This window comes from Anomalospiza imberbis, chromosome 8 (genome assembly GCF_031753505.1).
Source record: "Anomalospiza imberbis isolate Cuckoo-Finch-1a 21T00152 chromosome 8, ASM3175350v1, whole genome shotgun sequence".
NCBI classification, from domain to species: domain Eukaryota; kingdom Metazoa; phylum Chordata; class Aves; order Passeriformes; family Viduidae; genus Anomalospiza; species Anomalospiza imberbis.
The window spans coordinates 31,840,854-31,863,314 of NC_089688.1; the positions used below are offsets into that span (position 1 = coordinate 31,840,854).

The following is a 22,461-nucleotide window of genomic DNA, read 5'->3' on the forward strand; positions in this document are numbered from 1 at the left end:
TAAACTTGGATTAGAGATTACCAAATGATACTACATTTTTACCAACGTGTGTAAGCAGATATCATTTCTGTAGATTCCCAACCTGACTCACCCATCCCTGGAAGTGTCCAAGGCTAGGTTGGACAGGACTTGGAGCAACCTGGGATCGTGGAAGGTGTCCCTGCCCATGGCAGGGGTGAAATGAGATGGAGATTTTAAGATCCTCCCAACCCAAACCAGTCTAGGATTTGCATGTACTGAGAGCTGTCTTTGAGAGGTTACTGCACTTGTGGTTATCAGGCTGGATGAGAAAAGAAAACAGATGATAATGAAACCAATAAAAATGAGCAGCTGGATAACCTGACAGGGATAGTTAAGGAGAAGCCAGGCAGCTCCCACTGTGTTTTATGATTGTCAGGGCTCTTCATGGGAGCAGATGACTGATGGTTGGTATTATCAAGCAGAGTGGAGAATCTCCTGTTTTAACCTTTCATTTGTGTAACCTTTCCTGTGTGGGTGAGGTTGTGCAGCTGAATTTCTTATTACTTGGAAGGGATTGTGTTTGTCTCTTTTATATCAGAGATGATCATGATTTAGCAAAGTTCTCACATAAGAGAACTCCTATAAGCTGCTCAAATGGATCTGTAATTACAAAAGGGCTGAATCCACCCTCAAGTTTTATTTCTTGGCATCTCTGTAGGGTTGTCTGTTTTCTTACAACACTAGAAGGAAAAGAGATTTAAAGCACAGACTTTAGAAAAAATTACCTGTTCTAAAGAGGTGGAAAAGGCAGTTAAATAGAAAACATTGGTATCCAGATTTACTGGTTTGTGGTTTGGATGTGTCTGAAGGTTAAATAATGGTGCTGTGTATTTCAAAGGAAAGGAACATTTTAACTCCCAAGTGCATAACTACAGCAGGAAATAGGGCACACATCAGTTTGCCATCATTACATCCAGGGCAGGCATAAACAGCATGAGATACTCACACATCTGATATTCCTGGTAAAATTCCTTGGAGTCTGAGTGTTTTCCAGCGCTGGACAATCAGAAAATAACTGCACAGACAAGTCCACTTGACAGCTATTAGGCCATTTATTTAGGAATGCCTGGACTAAAATGGAGTAAGGTCACCTGCATTAGTCCCAGTTCTGCTGTGCCCAAACTCGTGTAAGCACTAGTGACAGCCAGGAAAGAACACCAAAGCCACTGTCCCCAGCACCTGAGGCCTTCAGCAATCACAGTCCATCCAGTCTTAGCCAACACATGTCCAAGAATTCCCCATCAAATCCATTTCTTGTTATCAAATGAAAAATAATTTCTCATAGGAAGAGCCTCAGTTGTGAGAACAAAGCACAGGAACCTCAAGGTTTGTAAAGTTAAACTCTCACATCATTATCTCAAGGTAGAAAAACCTCACCTGTCAGGACTAAAGAGGTGGTTTCCACCTTCAATCCCATTTGAATTTGGCTATTTTGTTCCACTTTTGCCAGTGCATTCCAACCACCCACAAAGTTGCCTCTGTGGGACTCCAGAGAGAATCCATCCACAAAACTCCATTCTTAACCCCAAAAATCTTGTGTGCTCTTGGTCTATCATGATGGTCATAAAATCTACATCTGCCAGTGAACACATCAAATTTAACTGCAAACAAATTGTCTGCTGTCATTACTCCATATTCCAAAATGATTTCTCTTTGTTACCTGCACAAAGACATCATTAATCCCTTCCCACCTCTCAAGAAAAAAAAATATCCCTTCTTGACAAACTGCAGTTATATCTGCTATACAGAAATATATGGCATACAGGATGCTGTAAGGGTGCAAAGAGGGTGAAATTAGTAAAATATAATTCCGCATGATGGAATGATTGGATGAGTTGTTTACTTCTGTTACTTAATTGAAATTATACTGACTTGGAGGTGTTCCATAATTTCAGTCACAGATAATTAAAAGTGCACTCTTCTGTTTTATTGGACCCTTTGCTGTTATTTAATGGTATCTGCAGAACAAGGAAGGGCTGAAATTGCCTAAGAAATTTAGGAATATGATTATTTACTATGCAAGGGCTCTAGATTATGTTTTTCATTCTGCAGTCTTTCACCTTTTAGGTGTTTCCTTCATTCTTTGACAATAAAAAAAATTAATACAGATGGCACATGGTATTTTTACAGTAACTTTTCTGCTCATGCTTTATTTTTTCTCAGTTTCAGTGACATTTTGCCAAATGTCTTTTTCAAGAATCCTATCAAACTAGCAAAAACTGTAAATAGCAATCAAATTGTTTAAAACAGAATTGTATTTGGAAGAGTAAGCTGCAGTCTGCTACCAAGCATGTTAAGAGATGTTTATTTAGCCATAGACTGGCTAAAATAATGCAGCTGAGTCTTTTTTTTTTTTAGGTATAATTTAGGTCATAACATTAAAGCTGATGGAGCAAAGTCGTTATTTCATCAACTGGCACTTTGCCCAGTGTTGATTCTTTCCTAGATGTGCTCTGCATCTTTCCTGAACCTCAATCCTGTCCTGCTGTACAATTTTACTACTCAAAAGCCAACAATAAAGCACAACTCCTGCTCCCAAAGAGGCATAAGGCCAGAAAAGCAGCAGCAAGAGGAGCAGGCCTGCAGAGGAACCCAGAACCCCTTGCATGTCACAGAAGACAGTGGCATGAGATATGCAGGAGCACAAAAGGCACTTCAAGTCAGGCCAAAAATTAAGAAAAGAGATGGTATCAGAGGATCTGTGAATTAAGCACCTCTCAGTGGCTAAGCCTCTCCTCTCATACATGACACACCTGGCTGTATCCTCAGGAAAAGCTTTGTTCAGGTCCTTCTCTCACATCAGGGAAGAACTGCTACGCCACAGTGCTGGAGTGGTCCTGATCCCAAAACCTTTTTATCAAGTTTAGTTCATGGAGCAAAATCGCAGCCTTAAAAAGCCAGAGGAGAAAACACTCCTGGCATTAAAATCTGGCAGCACAAAGCATCCTTAAATCTAAACAACCCAAGCAGGAAAGCAAAGGTGGGTTATTCGCTGCAGGCTTTTTTCCTGAAATGTAGTGCTTATCAAAAGGGGAACTTTCAGAGAAAGAGAGAAATTTTGACAAAAGTTTTAATCACATTGAACAGAAGTTGTCACCCCTCAGCTTTTCCTGCCATATTAGAATAGAACATAAAGAGTGTCAAAACTTTTCTGAGTTGCAAAAATATACCAATTTCATACTTTAGATATGTCTTTCAATTTTTCATTCAGAACACTTCTCCTTTATAAGTATCTCTTTTTTGTTGTTGTTGTTTTTTATCCTTTCTCTTCAATTTTTAAAGAAAACAGACTGACAAAGGATTAAACAACCCAACACGCAAAACATTTCATTCCAGCTCAACTCAAAACACCTTCCTCCATTCTCCCTGTCTCTCCCCTCAGCCGGGAGCTCCTTTTGGTTTGACTTGAACTTCATTTCCGATTCTTTTCCCACCAAAAATGAGAACCCCCCGAGCATCCATCCAGCTCCACAAACAGAAAGGCCTCGTGCAGAGAAAAAGGCATGAAGAGATGGGCTATGTAACTCTCACTACGACTACAGCCAGGCTGAGAGAAGCAGAGCTGGCGCCGAGCTCTATCGCCGCTGCCACCGCCGCGCCCGCTGCCGCAGCCGGCGCGCCGACAGGCTGAGGGGCTGCTTCCCAAACTTCCTCATGATCTCCTTGATCCTCGCCAGGTTGGTCTTGGAGATGGTGAAGTCGCACTGGGTGGCCCCCATGTCGTAGCCCACCTCGCAGGTCTTGGTGGCGGCGGTGTAGCCCTCGGCCTTGACGCCCACCACGTACTCGCCCGGGTTGAGGAGACGCCAGTAATCCCCGTCAGCTCCTGGTGGGAAAAAAAAAGATGGTTTTCAGGATTTTGGTCCTGTCTCCTTGAGGAGAGTGGTGTTTATAGTGTCACAGAATCGCCGAGGTTGGAAAACATCTCTAAGATCCTCAAGTCCAACCATCAGCCATCACCACCACAGTGACCACTAAACCATGTCCTCACGTGCCATGGCCACAGATTGTTTGAACACTTCCAAAGATGGGAACTCCACCACATCCCTGGGCAGCCTGCTCCAGTTCTTTAAAACCCTTCCCATGAAGAAATTTGTATCCAAACCTTTCCTGGGGCAACTTGAGTCCATTAGATGAGTACACAGAATCACATGGGATAAGCTGATTTGGAAGGAGCCCACAAGGACCATCGAGTCCAACTCCCAGCCCTGCACCAGCCCCAGGAGAAGTCCCTGGCCATGGGTAAGATGACACCACAGGTTGGACCCTCCATCCTCACACCAGGAGGGTGTCCAAGGGGCAAATGCAAATACCCCACTGCAAATACCCCTCCTCATCCTGCCAAACCTAGAGAAAAACACACCTCAATCGTATTTTCCAAATGATGCAAAAAGGCTCCAAACCAGCTGTAGGTTTTTGGCAGTTGGAAAGGCCTGAGGCAAAATCTGGTGATTCCCATGGTGTAGAAAAGACCTTTCCCACACTAATCCTAACTGAGGGATCAAGAGGAGCCCCAGTGAAATATCCACATCACACAACCATGATCAGACTGCCAGGACACAGGTTTTGGTGCTATTTGTTAGGAAAAGTGTGTGAATACATAGTATCAACTCACTTTGAGGTGTTAGAAAACATTCCCTTCTATTAAGCCTTACATTAGGGTTTATTACACTGCTTTTCCTACAAAGTAAATTCACTAGGACATTTAACCACTTGGTTAAATGTAAATGCACAATCCACGCTCCTGCAATCAACTAACCTACTCATAAAAATGTATTTTAACACCTCATTGAATCAGGAGTTTTTAGTTTCTTCTTTTTCCCCATGAATGATCTCAGATATCCCCATTTTATGTACCCATATGTGCATCAGGATCGTTTTAGGCTTCTTTTAAATATGATTTTAACCACTGAGTATTCTTAGCTGTAAATTGAAAAAGGGGAATAACTATTACCTAAAATTAGTTTTGCACTCTGTCCTGGAGAAACTCCCCGTGAATGAAAGTGCAAATTCAAATATGCAATTCCATGTAAAAATAGAAATGGAACATCTCTTGCATGAGGAGGGATTGGGGTTTTTTAGCACTGATGAGACCTGACAGCCTTACTAACACCAACCCGGGCTCACTGGCAGTGCAGAGTAGTGTAGCAAAAACTGAAGATGATTTGCATAAAAATATTATACTTGGGGAAGGATCAGGCTGGTCAGCCTCTGTTTAAAGAAAAAGCATTTTAATTTAGCGTTTGGTAAAATAAAAAATCTGTTTGCAAACAGCAAGTGCTAACAAATGGCAATATTGAATATACCCTGATAGTGCAGCCTCTGAGTGTGCCAGAATTGTACATGATCAGGTCCATTATTACATCTCAATAAGATCAGGGGGTTTTTAAGTCAATTTGATGACATTTGGGGTGATAATAAGGTCCAAAATGACTCGGGCATTTTTAGGAAAGGCTCTAAGAGAGGCTCTTTATTCAGTTCTCCCTCAGCACTGGGACTGTTGGAAGCTGAACAAAAGGCCAAACCACAAATCTGCCCAAATTCCTTGTATGTATCCCCAAGGGCTCATTTTTAGCTGTAAATGCTCTGGCAACACCACGGGGCAGGCAGAGGGCTCTGCACCCCCCCGTGTGTGGCTGTGATCACATCCCTGCTCCCAGCCGGGCTTTAGCCCCAGGACTGCAAACCTGACCCACATCTTTCTGACACATTTAACAGTTGGTTCATCACAACCCCACACAGGGCCAGGAATAAACCTGCACATTCACACCCCACGGGGAATTTATTGCAAAGCTGCGTATTAAGCCTTCAGCAGGATGCACTTTCCCTGCTTTCCATTTAGAAGCAAGCAGACAGGAGTATTTCTGTCAGCTGTCAGCGCCCAGAATTTAATACCAGGCTAAAAGGTTGGGGTTTTTTGAAAATCAGATTAAATCTAGTAAAAAAAAAAAAATTCAGAACAGATAGCAAAAAGAAACATAATTAAAAACACAGATAAATTTAGTAAATAATAGGTTTGCTGAAATAATAGGTTCCAGTGGGAACAGGCTGGAGGCAGACTGCATCCATACCCACCTAGTGGGGCTGGAAAAGGATTGCCATGTCTGCTTAGATAAAATAACAATGCATTACAGGACAAAGATAGCATTGCTATGAATTTAATATGTCAGACTACTCCATAAATTCTACAATTAAGAGAAATGTCCTTTGAGCCTGATAGGACAGACCTTAGTTACAATTAAGTAATTGTAAAAGTGCAAAAGCAATTTTTACACTTAAATGTACCAAACTGCGCTGACTTAAATACATTATAAAAATCTTTCTAATTTTTTTTACCAACAAAAGACTCTCCAGGAAACCTGGCCACAGTGCTGCATACCCAAAGCATGTAACAACTTAAACTCAACTTTTCTGTATGGACTAGGCAGCCAGGAGTGAGGCTGGAGAGTTGTAATACCAGAATTATGCTTAGCTTGAACTAATTAAATTAATATTTAATATAAAAATATATTTAATATATTAAATATTACTAAATGCTACTTCTAAATCCTTAGGTTTTGGTACATAAAGTATACTGAAATCACTGCAAACTTACCAAGATATTCATAAAAATTTCTCTGGACACGGTGTGAAATTAAATTAATTATGCTTTGGTTCAAAAACCACAGAGAAGCATCTGTCTTTGAAGTCTGGCTGTGACACAGAAGTGTTTCACCAGGAAGAAACTGCACATTTCTCCATCAATATTTACTTTATCATTTCCCAAATTACAGGAAGCAACCCCCAAAACTGCCTTGGCACCATGGAGGGGGAAAGGTGCATTTGTTCACCCAACTGAACTCTTTTTCCAGAGGTTTTCTCACAGAGTCCAGCCCAAATCACTCAGACTTAATCAATAGTTACATCTGCATTGAGGGAAAATGGAATAATTCCCCACAAAGCTCTTGCTCTTGGAATCATTGCCTTCAATTAGCCCATTAATGGTGTTAGCTGAATGCCAGCATCCCTCTCCTTCCATCAGGGATATTGTATCCAGGAGAAAGCCAAACCAAGCTGCTTTTATTTCAGTCCACAGGAAGAAGCAAAGGAATTTTCTCAAACTTTTAAATGTTATTACAGGGCTTTTACAGGCAACTTCTGTCTGGCTCCACGGGGCAGCTGACCACGTTGATGCAGCAGCGAAACAGCAGAGCTCAGCTCACTTGAAACAAAACTTCTGTGAATAGAGATACTGGCCATAATTCTTCTCCTGCCTGGTCTATTTTTACATCAAGGCAACTCAGAGGTTTAAATGGGCACATTTTTCATTTTAAAAGGTATAAATGAAAGAAGACTGCTGACAATTTGCCTTCTTTCTCTGGAGTTATACATGTCATTTTAGCTTTTTGGCTCCAGCATAAATCCTCTAGTTTCAGGGACTAATGAGACGTGTATTGTTACCTGGATAATATGAAACAAGATAGGACTTTTATGTTCCCATCTCCACAGTGATTCCAGAGTGTGAGCTTAAACGTCTCATTAAAAAGAAAAATTAAAGGGAATAAAATAAGTAATTTTATTTTTACTAACAAGTGCAGATGGCCTTGAGCCATAGAGTCTCAGCAATAAGTCAAGATGTAAATAGCTGCAAGATTCCCTGAGTGTTACAAGGTGGATTTTGGGATCTTGTACCTTTATTGTACTTTATTTTTTCTTTTTCACATGACAATCCAGAGCACAGAGAGCTGGAGATTAATCACATATTGCATTAACTCAGAGCAATACATTAATTTTGTTAACAGAGTAATACAACCCACACTTTATGGCAGACTTTCAGCACTGCCAAGGCTTCCAAGACAAGAAAAAACAGCTGATTACTTTAATTTCCTCTGTCATTTCCCAGTGGCCCCATTTTGAAATATTTAAGGCAGAATCATTACTGCCTAATTAAGTATCTGTCATTCAATGCTTTCTTTTACAAGGGAGACACAGTAGCACTGAAATTAATCATAAACTAAATTAGATGTTTCAAGATTCAATATTGGCTCAGATCACCTCTTGTGGCAAACATTAAAGATTTGGAAGTCACAAAGCTCCATGATATTCCATGGCCTGAAATCAGTTTATGTGTCCAAATCTCCCACTCTGTACCTCAGTGGCAAAGCACATGGAAGTGGCAGCAAATGAAGAACACAAAACACCAGTAAAGAGACAAAAATACATGAAATTAGCATTCAAAACACATGTGGATGTGGTACTTAGGAACATGGTTCAGTGGGTTTGTTTGTAAACCACAAATCTGTTCTTTTGCACTGATGTTTTGTATTTTTATTGTGTTTTTTTCTTACCTGTGCGAATGTCATGGTTAACGCCTTCCACTGAAATAACAGCATTTGGGATTCCCTTTCCATGCACATCTTTCACAATGCCTTTGATGCCACGATGGACCTGGGAAGAGAATAAAAAAAGCAAGTAAATATTGCACAGCAAAGAACAGTAGTATTCCTAGGAACTTACAATGAATCTTTAATTCCATAAGAGAATTCTAATTTTATATTCCTACTTTATGGCTCACAGCATTGTAGAATATCATTATTAACTTTGTAGCAGCCCTTCAGGCAGTAACTTGTGGATCAGTTTGGGAATTTTGTTAGGATTCCTGAGACATCAAATTCAAGATACAGATACAAAGAACAGAAGAAGCAACAGACACAATATTGGGGTCTTTTTCTAGCAGCCCTTTCTAGCAACCTCAGCACCCACATCAAATTTTGAAGAGATTCATTACTTTATTCCCTGAAGTCAGACCAGCCTGGTTGAAGTGGTATATCTATCAAAAATACCAATAACCACATAATTAGTCATGCAAGAAAAATAGTAGGTGTTGGAACCTCAATTGTTGAGAATTTTGCACTCTGTATTATCAGGCACTGACCCCCCAAAAACCACTACATTTAACCTAAAACCATAAAAAAACTTCCAAAATTAAATAATAAAACTAAAATGGTAAATGTGTAGTTTAAATAAAAGTGTATAATAACACATAATAGAAAATTTGAGGTTTAAAGTTTTAGAATATAATAATATATATAAAATAAAAAGTTTTAAAACAGAAACAAATCCTTCTTTACCTTCTTTGTCACCTTCTTCTTCATAAATTTAAGTAGTATTATATAATTAAATAAAAAAGTCCACATTACAAACCACAAGTAATTAATTAAGTTAAAAATAAAAATAATTTAAGTATCATTTATTAATTAGACAATTTATCCTTAAAATATCTTACCAAAAAAATACAACTCCATTTTTTAGTTGATTAATAAAATACTATACAACTCACAACTTACAAAACTGTCATAAAAATAAAAACTAATAAACATCTAAATCCAAACAAAATGTACCAGGTGAATACCTGTTCCATAAAAACAATCAGGGACTCGCGGTTGTTTTCCCACTCCTCTGGCAGCTCGCTCTCGTGGGGATATTTGTCACAACCAACATAGATGGAGAGCTCAAAGCAATTCGTGTGCAGGTAGCTGAAGTCATTGATGCCTGTCAATATTGGGGAAAAAGGGAACAACTTCATGGCCTTTTTAATCTATTGATCAGATCTCAGTTTTTATGCAAATTAATGTAATTTCAATAAGCACAAGTTAGGTATTCATCCAGCTGGCTTAGCCTGCAGATTTGGAAGGGCAAAAAGGTTTTAGAAATGCCAAATATTTTGTAACAAAGCACCAGAGTGCTCAAGGCCAGGTTGGACAGGTGTCCTGGGTTGCAAGATGTGACTGGGGTGTGTATTCTATCCCCATCTGTCAGAGGTGGGGCAGTTATCTGTGATCATTGGGCAGTTTTTTCTTTATCTCCCCCACAACCAATCCTCCCTCCAGGAGATCTCTTCTGCTCATGGGTCATTAGTTATTAATTATCTTCTGTACATGGCCAGTGAGTGTCCCTGCATGGCTGATAAAATTCCATCATCCATGGGGAGATGCTCCGCCCAGGGGAGGAGCCAAGCATTCCTACCTGGATACAATCTGACCTTGGGAACACCACAGCAGCCTTTGCCCACTGCATTCCCAGAGGAGCAGCTTTCTTCTCCACTGCATTCCCAGAGGAAGCCCAGGCCCATCCACACCAGCCCTGGAGCTTCAGAGGAAAACTCCAGCCTTGTGCAGGATCCCTGCTCCAGCAGAAGCACAGCTGGCACTGCAGGAGGGCTGAGCCACCATGGGATGGGACTGCTGCCACCACCCTGACCCACAGGCTGCCACGGCCTGCTCTGACTCTGTCAAGATTGTTTTGTATTACTGCATTTATTTAATTTTATTTTTATTTTCTTCCCTACTAAAGAACTGTTATTCCTGCTCCCATATCTTTGCCTGAGCACCCCTTAATTTCAAAATTATAATAATTCAGAGGGAGGGAGTTTACATTTACTATTACAGGGGAGGCTCCCCCCTTCCCTTCCTGTCTAATAGCAGACACCTGGCTTTTCAAACCAAGACAGCAGGGCTTGTGGCAATCTGGGATAGTGGAAAGTTGCTCCAAGCAGGGGTGGAATTCGATGGGCTTTAAGGTCCCTTCCAACCCAAACCCTTCTCAGATTTTACTGATGGAGAAGATGGGGACACAACCAGGAGAAAGGTCTCTCTCTACAGTAAAAAATTGTGCTTTGTAAAGAAAGCACTAAGCATTTCTAATCCCGGACATTGCCCACGGAGCAGCTCTCCCTTATGAGTGCCCTGGGTAGAAATGGAATTGTCTGTGTTGGGTGGCAGGGAGGTGCAGCTGTTTACCCAATTCACAGAATTCCCATTTGATAGAACCCTGAATGCCAGGACACAGAGCCATGTGCTCGCAGGGGTTGTTATGTAAAAGAGATTTATCAGAGCAGTTGGTGAAATAGGTCCTCAATCTGTTTTCCTCCCTGAGTAATCTAGCAGATAGAAAAGCCAGAAAAATCAAGGCAGTAATAATTATTTTATGTTACATATGGTGTCTGTAGTTTGTAAGAAATGAAAGGGTCTCTTTTCTCCCTATCACAGTGCTGCAGAAGACGGGGATCTGCACTGTTGCTCTGCAATAGGGATTTTCATCAGAAATATATCCTAATCAAGCCCCAGGAACCTCAGTGCCTCCACTCTCTGAGGAGCTGCAGTTTAATTCTGCATTACAGAGAGAGACCACTGTAACATTTGCAAAGGTCTGGAGCACTAAGGAGAGCTGTCTTTACATACAGAGCTCAAACATTTCCATTCTTCAGGTTTCTCCTCTGTTTCCATTATTTTTCCTCCTTATTAGTTCTCCACTCTCACACAGATAACGAGATATACAACATGAACACTAAAGGAAGAAATTCTGTGAGCTTCATTTCTTGTTCCACCTGCACTTCTTATAGGAAAATATTTTAAAATATGTTTGTTAATGATCATTAATTGTTATGTTGTAAATAGCAAAGATCAGCAGGAGTTGCATTCACTGAGTGCTTCTGACCGAGAAGAGTTAAACCAAAATCCCTGTTCCTGTCCAATTACCATAGAGCAGTAGTCAAGTATTTAATGAGCCCTCAGTGCCTTCTGGAAGCAGAGCAGGAGGATTATATAATACAGATGTTAAAGTTTTCACTTTTGTTGATGGGGAAAACCTAAACATCAGCCAGTGGCATATGCTACTCTACATAAATGTTCTTCCCCTCCACTGGAGAAACAGCCATCATTATTTTCCCCTCACATACTGTATAACATTCTGATTAATCTGCTGTGAAATGTTTTGCCATACACACTAATTGCTCAGTTTTAATACGTGTATTTAAGAAAATGGCTTTGTGTTGCCAAGAGTGACTCTTTCCTAGTGCCTGAACATGCAAATCCAGCCTCCAAAACAGGATATAAAATTAAATCAGTCCCTTTTTTGCCTCTGTGCAGTCCATCCAGTGCAGAAACTTTATATATAAATTGCTGAAGAACTTGCATTTACTGCAGTCAAAATAATGGGCAGGAAATATCATGGCTGTGTTTTAAAGGCATGAGGAGGTGCTGGGTATCTGTGGTGCACATGCTTCTCTAGGGACTGAAATGAAATTAGAAAAATCCCATTTAAATTTTCCCATGGCATAAGCAGTGAGAAGTTTCTGTGCAGGACCTCTGCAAGGAAGCAGATGGATGAGGAAAGAGGGGACAGGCAGTTTCAAGGCAAGGTACAATGAGGAGATGCCACTCACACAAAAGGATGGGTGGGAGAGCTTCTGCAACCACTTTTTTGGAGGTCTTACCATAATGTAACACAGCAGGACATAAATCATAATTAAAACACCATCAAGAAATAAAGAAATGAGATGAAAAAAATCCAAAATGTAATTAGTCCTAAGAAATCAGGGTAATATTCAGCATCTATGTTGTCCATCTTTACTTAATGGAACTCAATGTGACAGCTGTTAGTTACAAGGCCAATGTCATCTTTTCTGGATTGACTCATAATGATGTTTCTTGTAGCACTTAGGAAAATTAAATTCATAAATTAGATAATTAAGTGGCCAAGTTAGCTCTCAGAGAATGCTTTAGAATCTGCAGAAATGCACGGGAATGTACTGTCAGACCTAAGAGTTCAAGGTTTCCCCCCCAGTATTCACCCAACTCTTTTTAACCTGCTGAAAAAATATTTGACAAGCTAATTCTCGACTGTAGCCTTTAAAGGCTGGCCAGCACTAACTCCACATGGGCCAACATAAAAGCCATAAAAGCCATGTCCAAAATCCCAAAATGTTTATGCAGTGGAAGTACCTGCAAGTTCCAAACACGAGCCAGGTTCACCTAAACCTGGGTTTCAGAGACACTGGCCTGCATCTGTTTGCCATTAGTGCTGTTCCTGTTGTCAGCCCACTGGTGGCAGATGCCTGTCTCACTTCCTAATTTCAGGGAGTATGTGGTTTGACTGATGCACTTAGAAAAACACCAGGATTTTGAGCAAAGGCAAACATGACTAATGCTGTTAAAAATGGGCTTCTAATTGGGCTTTCCTAGAAATCGAGGTTTTTGGCCACACCACAGGCCATGGCTTTCCCTCTGTGCTCCTTAACAGGGTGACAGGCTTGGGTGTGGGGAGACTGATCCAGGCTGTGATTTATCCTGGCAGCAGGAATGCGTGTGGAGCCCATGCAAAATTTAAGTGTAAAGACATCTTGGTTTGTTTTTTGTTATTTTTTTTTCTTTTTTAATAAGATGGTAGCAGAAAAACAGTAGCTTTTTATGGCATTTCATTGCAACTCCCAGGGAATGTGAGTGAGGGCTGTTCTCAGGCTGAGTTCAGCCAGCAGGAGGCTGAAATCAGGATTTCTTTATCTGAGAGCCACTGGAATCTCTCCCTGAAGCCCCTGCTTCAGCTCTGACACTGGTTGTGGTGCTTGGCAGCAGTTTTCTTCTTGTCACCTTGTGTGGGGGTTTGGACTGGGTTGTTTTCTTCCTGACAAACTGTCTTGAGTGCACAGAGTTCTTAAAGGTAATATAAATTCTCCATGTGCATTTTTGGAAAACTTGGCTGCAAAAGAAGCAGTCACCAGGTATTAATTACAGTAATGACATCTGGAAATATTCCTCTTAGAACACACATTTTGCCACCACTGCTGCTGCAGCGTACACCAGGCAGCCCTGGCTTTACCCTAATTAGCAAGGTAACGCTAATTGGAGCTTCTGCCACTTACTTCCAGCCACGGTGTGCCACGAGGCTCCGTTCACAGTGCCATCCTCCTTCTGGAAGTCCTCAGTGTGGCAGGCTCTCCTCCTGGCATCCGTCATCAGGCGGTGCGTGGAGGCGTAGGAATAGGCCAGCCAGCGGAACACGTGGTCGTCCGGGGTGGGCGTGTAATCCTGGGTTTTCCACATGGATCTCACCATGTCGTAGGGATAGGCCACCACCAGCTCTCCCCCCTGCAAGTTGCCACCCAGCACAAAAGGGATTTTTTCCATCCAGGCGATGATTGCCCGCGTCTCCACCGCTACCTGGGAGAAAAAGTCACAGCGGCTTTGGTTCAGCGTGGAAATCTGATCGTGCTGTTTCAAAGGGAGAGCAGGCCCAGGAGGTCCTGAGCGTGATGGGCCAGCAGAAGGGGTGTGGGCAAGGAGAAGGCCTTCTTTAAATTATGGTGCTTGCCAGCCATCCCTAGGAGGTTACAGACATCCCTTAAGAGCTAACAAAACATTCACATCAGCAGTTTAAGGAACAGGAACGTCTATGTCGAGTGAGGCCAAGAGCAGGAACAGACAGAGGTGTCAGATGGTGACATTGCTCCCCTTCTTTGTTTCCAAAATAAGGGATTGTAAATATAGCAATAATGGCCATAAATTAAAACACAGGAAGTTTCACCTCAAGATAAGGATGAACTTTTCCATGAGGGTGGTAGAGCACTGGAACAGCTGCACAGGTAGGTCATGGAGTCTCTCTCTGGAAACATTCCAAACCCACCTGGATCTGTTCCTGCATCACCTGCTCCAGGTGACCCTGCCTTGGATTGATCTCCAGAGGCCCCTTTAAACTGTAACTATTCCATGATTGTGTGATTCTAAAGTACTAAAAACTGCCACAGTGAAGCTGCTATTAATAATTGCCATTATATTTAAAAGGTCAGGCCAAAATAAGTTACATTTCTGGCACTACAAGCCAATAAACGACTTTAACATAAGCCACAGCATGGGGTTTGCATATACCAGATCTGTTTCTGCGTTTTTTGAGATAAGAATATATTTCAAGTAATAGCAAGTAAGAAAATCCCAGGACAAATCTGTGAGTGAGTTTTCAAAGAGCTCATCTATGCCACAGAACCTAGGAGAAGCCCGATCCACATGGCTGAGCTCATGCTGTGCATCTCCTTGTCTACCTTGCTACCTAAAAGTTGGGGTTTGAGTCCTCCAGGTTCTTGCAATAGCTGATGGGAAAGAAAATCCTCTAGGAAATAGTTTCTTCCTCAAGACCTGCCTCTAAATCCTGGGAGAAAATGGTGCTTTTCTGATGCATTTTTATTTCCACTGACATAAAGGGAATTATTGACTTAGATCAGGTGTGGAACTTCACTCCCAGGTTATTGATTTCTTGAGAAATGTAAATCTCACTCTCTCAGCACATCCCAGCCTTTGTGTCCCCTCTCCTGGCCTTACTCACAGTGGCATTTTCGGACAGGTACCAGTCAGGGATTGGGATGTGGTGGTTTGGAACTTTTCTTTTACTCTTCTTCTGATCTTCTGACTCCCAGAGCAGAGAGTTTAAGTCAGGGAAGTTATTGTTGATGTCAATGCCATCCTGAGTCCATCGTCCTAGAGACCAGCCCCCCAGTTCTGAACCCTTAGATTTAAAAAAAAAATAGAAAATTAAAGAAAAAAAAATTAATGTTCATTCAGAATACAGAAACCTGTGAGCCCCTGCAGAATGTTTGGGAATGTGCCAAAGGTAATTCTATTCAGAGAAATGGAAGATTAATTACTTAATTAACTGAATTAAATCATTGGCACTTTTTTAAAAATTTTGAATGAAATCTTGAATGAGGTGAAGGAAAACCCATGAAAATTTACTTGAGGCTAGCCAAAATATATCTCTCAATGGAGACAGCAGACATTCCCTCCATGACTATGATTTTGACTTTCCTGTTCAGGTCTTCTGCAGACTGCTCTGGAAGATTTTCCAGTGCATTTGACCAGCCCCTACATTTTTTCCAGGTGTCTGTCTTCATCCAGACTGAATTATTACAATGCCCAACACATCATGCTCTCCTTAAAGGCACACTGTTAAATTTCAGCTGCAAAGGAATGCAAATTTTCACGTGCTAAGCTTGGTTTCTCGTGAGAAACAGATTGCATGGATTTTCCATTTTCCATAATGGTGTTCCCATGGTTCTGTACACCCCATGAGTCTTTGTGACCCTCCTTTCATGTACATTTTCCTGTTAGCCAACATCACATCAAATACTGTTTCTTTCAGCTTTCTCCCAAGATGGTTTGTGTTTATTTTGATGTGCCAATCTTTTAATTTTTAAATTTCAATCCCTCATAAAGCATGATCTTTGAAGAAAATGAAGACAAGAGAAGCATTTTTGATTCATCTACTGGAAAGAAAAGAATTCCTTGACGTGTTCATAATCCTAATTACCGCTTTATAGGCCTTGTCATATCCATCAGGGTTCACTGAGGGCAGCAGGTGGATTCTGGTGTCCTGGATGAGGTGCACAATGCGTGGGTTCCCAGCCAGGTATTCCTGGCACATGAACTGCATTAGCAGAAGGATTAGCTCTCGTCCAAGCACTTCATTCCCGTGAGCTCCTGCAATGTAGTGGAATTCTGGCTCCCCTGTGGAAAAAAACCAAAAAAAACCAAAAAACACAGAGCAGAGTTGTAGTCAGAGCAGCAAATCAAATCTCTATCAAATGGCATCGATGTCAATCAGCAACATTTCACTTAAGGAGTGTTGGAGAAATGTCTCAGCTGCACAGATGAGAGGTGAAAATGTCACTTTGGAGACATTGCCTTCTGTTGCTATTTTAGAACAGTTTTATGTATTAGTGATATCTAAAGCCACTGTGTAAAACCTCTAAAACCCAAATTTGATTAAACATATCTTTAATTATACTCACAACTTCAGCATGTTAGAGGTAGATTTTAACAGTTTTGATGGTCTAAAAGTCACATGAAAAATACTTTGCTAGAAGAGAATTTTCCTAACAACCAATCTAAACACGTTATCAGGGTATTCATGGATACAGAAAAGCAAAACATTCCTTTATTCCAACAGCTGTCCCAGGCACTATCGCAGTGAGAAGGACCAAAGACTGAATGAGTTTCTATGCTGAAGAATTATATCATGGTAGGAAACTGAACCCTAGACCTCATGAGTGAAAAATTACTTGAAGATTTGACCTTTCCCTGCTTGCAATGCATTAAGGTAAATTTCTATCCAAAGCTACATCAATCCCATGACTAAAATCCATTCCCCAGTATTAAGGTTCACTTTTATTTTGTTACTGTGAAGAATGATCATTAAAGAATTTGATCCCACATTCAAAATGTCCTCTATTTGTGCTCACCCTCCCCTTCCCAATTTAGAAATACAGCGCTGAGGTTCCTCCCACATACATTTGAAATCTTTGCTGCCATGAATATAATTCCATCAGTGATAATTAGTGCAGATACAGAGAAAGAGGAGGGGAGAAAAAGTCAAATCCCAACACCCCTTCAACAGATTTAGTTAAGATTAAAATCCTAACCAACTTCGTGTTCTCCTGGGTTGTCAGAAATCTCGACTGCATACAGCTTCAGTCCTTGGTTGCTTTTTCCAATGTTGTAAATTCTTGTGATATTTGGGCACATTTTATTCACAGTTTTCATCAGCTGCCAACAGAAAAAAAATAATAAAAAAAAAGAACATATTTAGACAATGCAGCATCAAAATAGATCCACAATGAATTGGTTCATTCTAAATTGGATGCAGCACAGACTCCTCATTTGCTACTCTGATTACCTCTTAGTTGTAACAAATTTATGTTTAGTCCATGAATTTATAGCTCTGCTATCTCATTTTTAAAACATTATGCCATGGAGAGTATTTAAAATAATGGAGTGTGATTAAAACCACCACACTCTGTGAGGTACTATAGATAAGGTGACCCCGGGTGTCAGTGCACAGAAATGCATTTATTTTGTAGGTTGCCACATTTCAATAGAAATATTAATTTTTCCCTCTGCCAGCAAGTAGAGATATTGCATTAAAAGCAGTTCTATTTTAGATAAAGGCTAAAATCTTACTGTAAAAATAATGTTACTGACTCAGACCTGTGTTTACTAATTTGTCTCCTCACACCTTCTTCAAATTGAAGCAAACTGAGCTGGCTGATGTTTCCCTGCATCCATGCAGCTCCACAAGAAATAGGGAATGTGAGCCTGTGGTCTCAGAGCTGTCTCTGAAACTTCCACGTGCAGAAGCTTTCCTGACGTGCCTGGCACTCCAGTGCTCACAGGATACCAGGAACATTAATTTAGAAAAGTGGTTGAAAGTACAGAAATGCTCATTAATAGTGAGAAAAATGTCCAGAACCAAGTTCAAAGTACATCACATTCAGTGGAAATATTTGTATTGGCCTCAGCAAACTCCCCATCATCTCTTTAATTGCAAACATGCGATTATTTTCTGAGTCAAAGAACATTTCTTGCATTCGAGCCTTTGTAGTAACATTTACTGTGACTCTTGGTGACACGTAACGCAACGGAGTTAATGGAAATACAATGCTGAAATTTAACATATTTCATATTTGATCTTCTCATTCCCATTTCCTACAAATGGCACAATATTTCACCTATGATCTGGGTCTGTTGTCTCAAAGACAAGGTTGCACTCAGATATCCACATCAAACATGTAACAGCTTCTTGCACCACATGAATATATACAAATACATGCATAGAAATGAACAATTAAGAGACATTTTGGGCTGTGAAACAATCCTGCACACAAAACACAGTGAGGGTTCCCATTGACTGGAAGAAGAATATTGAATGCTCTTTTATAAGGAGGAAACTGGAGCTGTAAATTTCATCTTCCTAATCAGAGAGCTCTATTAAAATCACCTAACCCTGAGAAAATCCCTCCCTCTCACAAATATTTGACTTATTGCAATGCAATGTGATGCTTCCAAAACATGGCCCAGGGAACACCATCTCTTCCTCCTCCAGTGCTGATAATAAATCAAAGAACAGCATTTTTCTAAGATGGTTTGCAGTGAAGTAGCTATGAAAAGTGACAATAATGTATATTTTGGGGGTTGGGGATGTTTTTGATTGTTGTTGTTGTTGTTGTTTGTTTTTTTGTTTTTAATAAGAAGTTGACTATGGCGGTTATTCCATTTTGCACTGAAGTTTTGAGAATAGTTTTGGGAATATAAGACTTGTTGCAATGCAACCCACAATATTCTGTCCAGCAGCAATTAAAATCCGATGAGCTTTACAAAAAACAACTATTTTGACACAGAAGAAAACAGAAATTGGGAGAACACACAGTTCACAATTTTCAACCACAGTCACAGATTTTCCATTTGTATGAAGAGTGCAAAAGCATTCTGGTTTAAAGCTGTGTTTTTTTCCCCCAAGATATTTCTAACCTGACCAACCTGTCTTTCTGCAACGACAACACAAATACATTCTATTTTATTGTTCTTGACAGTAATTATGCCAATTGAGTTCCTACTCATCTAATCTTTGTGTTAAGAAATATAGGCCATGAAATCTCTACCAAAATAAACGTGTGACTCAGTACACAACTGCTCAATAAGACCCAGAGGTGATTCATGCAGTATAAATACACTGAAAATCCAGCACACAGCAAGTGATTCACACACACCAAGTCCAAACATATTATCTTTATATTTGAAGAGAAAGTGGGCAGAAATATTTCTTCAGGACAGCCCACACTTGTGTCTGTGGTGATATGAAGCGAGATTAAAAACAATAACAAAGCCAAGAACTTGTTTGAAGTTAAAAGAACAAGATTAACAAGGCTGGTAGATTTAAAATTATACTAGCAGAGGGTTTTTTTTCTGGTGTTTCTGGTGAATTTTTGCTGATTTTCACAACTGTGAATATGGAATTGGACTCTAGAGTTTATTCTGATTATTCAAAGCCACTGAAATATGTGAGAAAACTGATGGCTAAATGAGTCAAATCTAGAAGGAGAAACCACTGTGTCATTCACCACTCAAATACATATGGAAGAAAAAGATTGCCTCATTATATGAAAATACTTCCTCTGTCACGTAGTGTCACCTATTTCAGGTTAATTTATGTACAAATTAAGACTTTGGGGCTTTATCGGACTGCTTCTTTTAATAGATTAAAACTGAGAAAATATTTTATAAACATATTGCAGAAAAAGTTTAATAATATTTTTAAATTAAAATAATATTTTAATTTTGGTGGAATTTGGATTCCACAGGGCTGAAAACCCTCACCCATCCACCCACCAACACACACCAACCTCTTTGCCTACCTGCCTCATCTCCTTGTAGTTGTGATGCTTAAAGTCCAGATTATCAGTGGTTGTCATTTCATTTCTTCTGTGGTAATAATTGTTTGGGTCTGAGAAAAGAAAAAAAGGAGTTTTCTCATGCTTAGGAATTTCAAATATAGAGGTGTTTTGGCACAATGCATGTAAGGAACGTGGAAATCTGAATTCCACTGTCCTGTGTGTACTTAAAACAGATTTTCAAAAGCAAAACTCAGAGAAACAACTGATTTTGAATATTTCTAATCACTGCACAAATCAGTTCATACAGATCCAAATAAAAGCAAGGAGGCATCAGTTTTCCAGACAGCTCCTCTGAACAGAAAACCAAACTTCAGCAGAAAAGCAGAAGGGCAGCCTTAAGCTGAAGAGGAGGGAAAAAGTCTTTGGGAAATGATGAGTCAGATGCAAGATAAAAGAGTGGAAGAAAAATCAAATTAGAGGGAAAAGCCACAGTAAATGTTTTGTGTCCACTTGATTAATTTATTATTGCAAGGAATTTCAGTTTTCCTGATGAGTATTTTCCATGCCTATGCACTGATTGCAAAACATGGAAAGGAATAATTTGGCATATTAGGCATTCCTAATCAGCTTCCAAAAGAGTTCCTGTGGAAGTCAGAGGTGCTGGTTACTAAAAATTTACATATTCACTTATTTATGGATGTTATTTGTTGTTTGTTCATTTTGAAGTATCAAAAGGATATGTGGTTAGAAAAGAATCTTTTATCTCCTTGACATTCCAGGCCCTTCACCTGGGGGAAAAAAAAAACAAAAAAAACACCAAAAAAACCAGGCCAAGACTGTTATGGCTCAGCTTTGATGTTCCTGATAAATCTGCTCCTAGCCTAATTTATTATGATTTATTTTCAGAGACAAACAAGTCTATTTGGAAAACATCAGACACATTTCTTAACTTGCCACATCTGGGATGTCTGGAATTGTGAGTAATCATTTGTCAAGCCAGTGGTTGTCAGGCTTCTATGAAAAATTGTTTCCCTTCACACAAAATCATCTTCATTGGTTTAAAATTATTGGGGGGAAAGTGAAGTATGAAAAAGTCTAAATATCATCCTGTCTTATTGCAACACAAAAAGACATTGTCCCTAGAGAAAAAAAAATGGTTTTTAACAGTGTCACCTGTCAGCTGTTTTTTTGGGGGAAAAAATGAACAAGTCTGAGTAGGAAAAATATGTAGTTACCATCCCACAGCAACAAATCCTTACTGAAATTATGGAAAACTCACAACAGTGCAAAATACTTTATAACATTTTAAAGTTTCATATTTCTGGCATTAAAAGCACTAACTATTCCCATAAATTTCTAATTTTTTTGGGGTGTTTTGCGCTATTTAAGTTATTTATGAAATGAAGCATGCAAGGCCCATTAAGCTTCACAGTAACATGACCCATCCTTGTCTCCACTTCCATTTCTTAATCTACAGCAGAGATGCTGAAAGGTCAGTTGAAGTCTGGTCTACAAATATGACAGAAAAATGTCCAAAAAAATCTTGTCTCATCACAATCCATGTTATTTGTAGAAATTGCTCATTAATAGGCTGATGAGAAAAGGAAATCATAAAGAAAACCCCCACTTCTCAAATGAGACAATGTGTTCAATGCCCCACAGAATATCTTCATCACTGAAAAAATACCTCCATGTTGTAAAAATATAAAAATAAACGTCATAAAACTGCCAGGATGTTGAAAGTTTTCTGTATCCCCACGAGCCAAAATATACAGCAACCGATTTTTTTCCCTGATACTTTAATCCCATTCTTTTCAAAGCCTGGCTCTTTTTCCATACATCAAACACTAATATCATGGGAATGACTGTGAATGCTGTAGAGTTGGTGGAAACTTAAAAAAACTGTGCAGTGAGAATGATGGTATCTCTGGCCCTTCCTCAACAACAGAGCTCAATTTGACAGTTCCCTGGGGAATTAACACTCATACTTTGCCAGGCTCTGCTGCAGCCTGCTTGGATCGCTGGTTTTCTGCTGCAGCAGGAATACAGATTAGAACATTAAAAGCTAAAATATAGAAAGGCAAACAAGGCTTGAACACAGCTGGATGGGTCCACTTTGGCTTTTTTTTTTTTTTTTTAATAAAACTGAGAATAAGAGACTGAAAAACTCAAACCACAAAAGAGTTATAAGAGGAATATACTGATTTATTTTCAAAAAATTCTGGAGAAAGTCTGGCTTTCTACCAGGGAGAAAATATCCTGCAGAACTGTGGCACTCACATTTATACAGAGGGATATATTAACTTTTTCTACCATTAATGTGTCTTTGTATCACCAGTACAGGTAATGAAGTTTGCTGGTAGAGGCACCTTGTGCCCTTCATGCTTCTATTCTTGTAAAGAAGGACAAGTGACTAAAGCTGGTAAATCATAGATTCATAGGAGGAGAGAATGGCTTGGCTTGGAAGG

General features: G+C 39.9%; 1 protein-coding gene across 1 annotated transcript in view; it reads right to left on the reverse strand.

Annotated features, from left to right (window-relative positions):
• Positions 1–1,054: 1,054 nt before the first annotated feature.
• The window catches only part of CPXM2 (carboxypeptidase X, M14 family member 2), a 68,501-nt gene continuing 47,094 nt past the window's right edge, over positions 1,055–22,461 (reverse strand). The window contains exons 6-13 of the mRNA XM_068198277.1: positions 20,015–20,103; positions 17,246–17,369; positions 16,135–16,331; positions 15,150–15,333; positions 13,700–13,993; positions 9,413–9,552; positions 8,349–8,448; positions 1,055–3,847 (exon numbers count right to left, since the gene is read on the reverse strand). Of these exons, the coding sequence (XP_068054378.1) occupies positions 3,597–3,847; positions 8,349–8,448; positions 9,413–9,552; positions 13,700–13,993; positions 15,150–15,333; positions 16,135–16,331; positions 17,246–17,369; positions 20,015–20,103 (1,379 nt within the window). The 3' untranslated portion in view covers positions 1,055–3,596. The remainder of the gene's footprint in view (positions 3,848–8,348; positions 8,449–9,412; positions 9,553–13,699; positions 13,994–15,149; positions 15,334–16,134; positions 16,332–17,245; positions 17,370–20,014; positions 20,104–22,461) is intronic.